Source organism: Alligator sinensis, unplaced genomic scaffold (genome assembly GCF_000455745.1).
Source record: "Alligator sinensis unplaced genomic scaffold, ASM45574v1 scaffold2081_1, whole genome shotgun sequence".
Classification (NCBI taxonomy): domain Eukaryota; kingdom Metazoa; phylum Chordata; order Crocodylia; family Alligatoridae; genus Alligator; species Alligator sinensis.
Genome location: NW_005843329.1, coordinates 148361 through 154591, shown reverse-complemented (window position 1 = coordinate 154591; position 6231 = coordinate 148361). Strand labels below are relative to the sequence as shown.

Here is a 6231-nt window from a genome sequence, read left to right as displayed (position 1 = left end):
GAAAGAGTGAACACAAAAGACGGAAACAAACACAAAGGATGGGTGAAAAGGGAAGGAGAGAGAGAATGAGAATTAGTTCTCCAGTCAAAAGATGACCAACTAGCAACAAATTTTCAAAATATTTGGTCTTGTGCCTTTATTTTTTTCTTTAAAAGTCTGGTTATATTTTATTTTCCAAATATCAGGGATGTTGAGTCTGGGCCGTCCTGGACTGACTAAATGGTTTTGCAGGTCAGAGAGCACTTGCTCTGAACTCTCACGCCATAATGGAAGATCTGTAACAGACGTCCTTTCTCTCAATACTAATTATGCACTGGAATTAAATAGGTGTAACCAAGAACACAGATTTTGAAACAGGGTAACGTGTGACTAAAGGTATCTTTTCTTAATTGCTTCTTTTCAGTGTTATGAACTTTACCACTACTTCCATTGTCCAGAGACCTGGATAGACAAGAGCTAAAATACAAATAGCAGTAAAATATTAAAAAAACCAACAACTTTTTGACCTTGTGTGTCTTGTTACACAGAAAAAAATAACAGACACATGTCATTGTTTTAACCTGTGAAAGTCATCTTCTAGGCACTAGGATAGTTTCTAGCCCAATCCCCTGTTCTTACTTCTAGCCCAGTTGTTTTAGCCATAGGGGCTTGCATTTTCCAGATTCTTTTTTTAAGTCTGAGAAAAAACAGTTTGGCTATTTTGAGAATAAGGCAAAAATATCCCTGCTGCAAGGTAAGAAACTTCTTGTGAAATACAGAAAACTTTTGGTTGGGTGGAGAGAGGGAAGAAGGAGGTTAGGTTAAATTACCTTATTTATCTGAAACAAGATGAGTTTGAATTTAAAAATGCCACCAATAATTAGATGCTATACATGGAAAATTATAAATTTATTACAACTTTTCCTGTATAGAATCTAATTATCGGAGGGCTGTCATAAATTTGCCTTTCCCACCACTGTGGCATGGCAACTAGCAGCATGGGGGCAGGCAGCCAGCCAGCCCCCCACCACCACCCAGTTCCTCTGCCCTATGAGTCTACCTGTCCCCCTTGCTACTTGTATCCCCCTGAGTCTGTGCTCCACCCCACCCCCCGCCCCAGCCTGTTCCCCCTGCTTCCTGCCACTGCTTACTCCGTATGTGGTGGCTTTAGCTCTGGCATCAGCCTGGAACACAAAGCACACGGCAGCTTCAGCCCCAGCCCCAGCCAGGCAGGAGAGCTGGAGCCAGAATTGGAACCAGAGCTGGAACCACAGCAGTTCTCCTACTACTGCATGGTCTCCCCTACACTTCTCCTGGGGCACACACCACATGATCTCCCCTACATTCACCTCCCCCATTGCACAGACCCCTCACACTCCCCGCTCTCTCTCCACTGCATCATCTCTCTCCTACCCCACAGTTTCCCCACACTTCTACCTCCCCTGTACTACACAATCTCCCTGCACTCTCTACCCCCACCACATGGTCTCCTCTGGTTTAGGGTCAGAGGTGAAGCTGAGGGCATAGAAACTACCTGCCTCAGACCATACTTGAGTCTCAGATGAGGTTTCTTTTCCCCAGTGCTGAACAGGGAAGAAAACTGCATCTTGGATTTGAGTGAATACAGTATATAACAAACTGCATGTGGAGCTACAGGAAACCAAGAGGTTTCCCCATTTCCTCTCCAGCTTCTTCTGACATACCAGAAGGATCCTTCTTGAGTATCTGCCTAAAGGCTTGTCTGTATCCTATCAAAGAGTCAGACCCAGGGAGGATGGGGCTCAGCACATCCTAATCATGTCTTGCCCACCAAAGTCCAGTAATGCACTGCAAACCCAGAGGTTTTCCAGTGAGGCTTCTCTGGCCTCCAAGGACCTGTACTCAGGCCTGCTAAAGAGCTAGGAGGAGCCTTGAGCAGCCTTGCTGGTGAATTTCCAGCTGTGGACTGTCAGTGGACTTGGGTGGACAAGGCATGCTCAGTCCAATCTTCCCAGGATATGCTGGTACTACAGTACAGACAAGCACTACAGCTCTCCAAAGAGTGCTGTTGGCAGGATGGGGAGGCTGGCTGAGTACCTGTACAGATCTGGGGACTTGTTGACTGCATTCTCCATCCTGTCTTGCCCCTCCCACACTGCTTCTTGATAAAGGGATTGGGAAGCAGATGTGGCGAAGGGACAGGCCACTCCTTACCAAGATGGGTACCCCGGTGAGTGTGTCATAGAGAAAGACAATTGCACTAATGAGGTTGGTCATTTGCATGGAGGTCTTGGCTGATTCAGAGCCATCCAGGGAGGACCTCCTCTTGCCCCTCACGTCCTCAACCACAATGGCTGGCACATTGAATGTATTGTGTCCTGAGGAAGAGCAGGAAGCAGTGGCTTCCTCTGCCCGTTGGTGATGGCACCGCTGGCGTCTTCGATGTGCCCACAGGGTCTGGTAAAAGGTGATGCCCACACACACCAAACCCATGACGATTCCTCCCAGGAGCAGGAGGCTGAAGCAGACACCAAAGCCCAGCCCAATCTTGCTGACAATGAACTGGCAGCCCCTGGCATAATAACGTTCACCGTTGTTGTGCCAGCCAATGGAGGGCAAGGTGGAAAGGATGAACGACACCATCCAGATGCCCATCACCGCGTGCAAAGCCTGCTTCTTGGCATTGCTTAGTCGATAGTTGACTGGCCACCTCACCATCCACATACGGTGGTAGGACAAGGAGGCAACGGTGAAGCAGGTGGCCAGAGCCAGGGTGTAGTATGTGGAGACAAAAACCTTGCAGATACTCTCGTTCCAGTCATAGTCAGAGGACTCACGCCGCAGCTGCACCACAGCGTAGGTGGTGAGGGGCACAGCCGCCATGAGGATGTGAGTTCCAGCAAGGAAGCAGAGCAGCAATTCCAAGGGCTTGTGCTTCTGCTGCTTAGCTGTGATGCTCAGAATGATCCAGGAGTTGGCCAACAGGGCTAGCATCCCACATGCCAGCCACCACAGCGAGTTGTTGTGCAGGGTGGACTCAGATGGGTCCCCCATGCTGCTGCCCCCACCACGCTGCATCATGTCTCCCACTTTGGAAGCTGAGGACAAGGCAGGAGGATCATGCACAGGGAGTCCACCAAGGATCCACCACTTCCCACCTCATCTGCTTCTAGTGGGAAACAAGGAGTAGGCACAGAAGGGGCCTCTGAGAGACATTGCCATGGGGGGGGAGGGAAGGGCAGGGCAGAAAGGGCAGAGCTCTCTTTTACTTTCTATCCCTCCTTTTCTGTCACTTCAAAATCTCTTCTTCCCTCTTTTGCTTCTTTGTTACCTGCTTTTTCACTCTTTGGACATGCCTTCCACTTTTTCTTTTTTTCCTTTGTTTCCCCCCCACTCCCTGTCTTACTGTCACTTGGTACTGTCCCTTGTTTCCTTATTCTCCTATTTTATTCCCTTCCCCTGTTCCTCTCTCAAGAATGGATGTTCCTTCCTCATGCTCCACCCACGTGCTCCTCTCTCAGTGAGACATGCACTTGGTTCCACTTTGTTCTGGGGTGAGCAAGGGCCATAAACTAAGCAAGCAGGTATCTCTGGGACTCAAATCTATCCAGGTATTTTTTATGGGATGCAGATATGTGGCAGATGGTTGGCTCCTGCAGCTCTGGTGTTACAGGGGTTTAGGGGCTAACAGGTGAGAGAGAATATGGTGGGAGTAGGATGAGTGTCCTAAGGTAAAGGTTGTGCTTGGCATCCATGCAGTGCACGGTCCCCACTCATCAAACACAACAGGCTTAGAGAGTTAATGTCCTTGTCCTGCCCCCTGGTCTGCCACAGCTGAAAATGGGCAGTCAGCACTGAACAGCACAGTGAAGAGATGAGAATCTTTTCTTTTTGTAGCCCACCAAGCACTCACGAGACAGTGCTCTTGCAGTTGCTCTGATGGTTCACTCTGCTTCTTTAAGCCCTCTTCTCATGCAAGGGATATCTAGCAAACAAGTGGGAAGGGATGATTCTTTTGCCAGGCTCCCTTGGAGATTCAGCTCTCAGATTCACTGCAGAAGAGAGAGAATTGCTACTTAAAATACTTCCATTTCCCCAATTCTCCAAGTTGTTCACACACAGAAATAAATCATTCTGATTTAAGCTGTATGGGGCTATCTCTGTGACTTCTGGAGCACTGTTCTTAACCTTTTTACACTTGAGGCACCATTCAGAAAATACCTGTTCTTAGTTTCCACTTGTTTTTTAACTAAAGAAAAATACTAGAGCAATTCTTTCATTGCAAAGAACTCAGAAAGACCACAACAGGTCAGAATATTTTTAACACCAGATTCCTATTTGAAATCCCTGGGTTTATCTTGTGCATCATGTTTGCAAACCTTACAGTGCTAACATTGTGTGGCATCCACTAGTACCCTTGAAAGGATCTTAAGGCACCCCAGGATGCCACAGCATTCTGGTTGAGAATCCCTGCTCTGGAGAGTTGGATGTCCTGATTCACTGCAATCCTGACCTGCAGCCTCCTTCAGTTCCAGTACTGTCTTCTTGCCACCCTTACCAGTTCTGCTGACATACCTCAGTCCTGAGCTGCTCCTTCTCCAAGCCCTGCTGTCCTGGGCTCTCCACATGCCTCAGTCCTGACCTACAGCCCCCACTTTATTCTACCAGCTATGGACTCTTTTGCACAAAGACCTAGAAAGCACCTTCAAAAACACCTAGAATTCAGACCTTTAAACCTTCTCCTCCCAGATGTCAAGCCTGCAGTCCCCAGAATTCTCTGGAGATGCACCTCTGTCTTAATTTAGGGCTCTGTCTCTTATCCCAGGCTTGGACTCCCCTTGCAAATCTCTGCTAATCCCCTTCCCTCAGTTGAAACTTGTATCCTCCCACCTCCCTTTTATTCCAGTTGTGGGTCCATACAGACAACTCTTCCAGTCCCCCTTCAGCCTGACTATAGGAAGTCATCCCCCCCCACATTTCTGCTGAGGCACCACGGTCCCAACTTATTCCAGTTCTGGACCCTCACACCCAGCTCTAGGAAAGCCCCTCATTCCTGACCTGCAGCCCTGACATCTGTCCCTTCCTGTCCTGTGTTCTCTGTGCAACTCTGCATCTGTCCCCTGTCCTGATCTCCATTGTCCTTTGCTGTTCAAGGCATGGGCTCTTCACACAGCTTTGACTGCCTCTCGCTCCTGCCCAGCAGCACTCCCCCCTGTCCTGCTATTTCAGTCTTTGGGTCTCAGTATTTCTCCACCAATGCCCCAGAATCTTAATCTACCTTCTGCTGTCCTATTCCACCCTTACATGTGCCCCACAGCTCTGAGGACCCATTTAAATCATGACCCATATACCCCCTTAAGTTCCAGTCATGGGGCAGTGTGCCCAGCCCAGCTGGTACTCTGAATCCTGACCTGCATCCCCTTGCCCCAGCAGATCTGGGCTTCTGATGCACAGCTGTCCTAATGCACCACAATTCTAATCCCTGGGCCCAGTCCTGAGCATGCTACATGGCTTTGCCAGCATCTTTCAGTCCTGACCCCTCCTCCCCTGCTCTCAGGTCCTGGCTCATCCACACTGCTTTCCCAATGGCCTTCAGCCCTTCTTTCTATCTGGCTCCCTGTGCTCTCACCCTCTGGTTTGCCACCTGAGGCCCTGCAACACATTTCACTTGGCTGAGGCAGGCAGTTCACCTGCCACAATGGCTTTAAAGGAATGCTCTGACCCAGTTGGCAATCTTTTCTCTGTATCGCCACACTCCCAGTTAGGCCTGTGGCCTCTGGAGACTGTAACGGAGCCAATGATCTTTAGTGACTGGTGAGGCAGATTTTTTTCTTGCAGTCTCTTCCACCACTGCTGACCTGCTGTCCCCTTGCTGTTATCCAGACCGGCTGGCAACCCTCCTACCTCCCTGCTGGCACTGGGCTGCTGCCCACTGTGCCCGGGGCCTTCCAGCAGCAGAGCCCTGCTCTCTCCACATGGATGCACCCTGCTCCCGGCAGCCAGCCACCCTGCCGGTGGGGAACTTCCAGCCCAGCCTGGCGGAGAGGAGAAACTCCTGGTCCAGTGACTCAGGGAAAGGCAGAGGAGGAAGGAAGATGGGCTGCGGAAAAAGAGCGAGCCTTGGAAGAAAACCCTGCAGACCCCTGATGGGGGGAGGGCGGGATGTGCCAAGGGGGCATCGTGCCACCTGCGGGACCCTGGGGAAGGCGCGGTCAGGAGGCGCGGGGCCTTCCCAGCAGCCTGGTCCTTGTGTGTGCCACAGAGGCCGGGGGG

General features: G+C 50.2%; 1 protein-coding gene across 1 annotated transcript in view; it reads right to left on the bottom strand.

Moving 5' to 3' along the window:
- Positions 1-3945, bottom strand: part of GPR162 (G protein-coupled receptor 162) — a 6929-nt gene extending 2984 nt beyond the window's left edge. The window contains exon 1 of the mRNA XM_025194877.1: positions 2173-3945. Within this exon, the coding sequence (XP_025050662.1) occupies positions 2173-3039 (867 nt within the window). The 5' untranslated portion in view covers positions 3040-3945. The remainder of the gene's footprint in view (positions 1-2172) is intronic.
- Positions 3946-6231: the final 2286 nt, after the last annotated feature.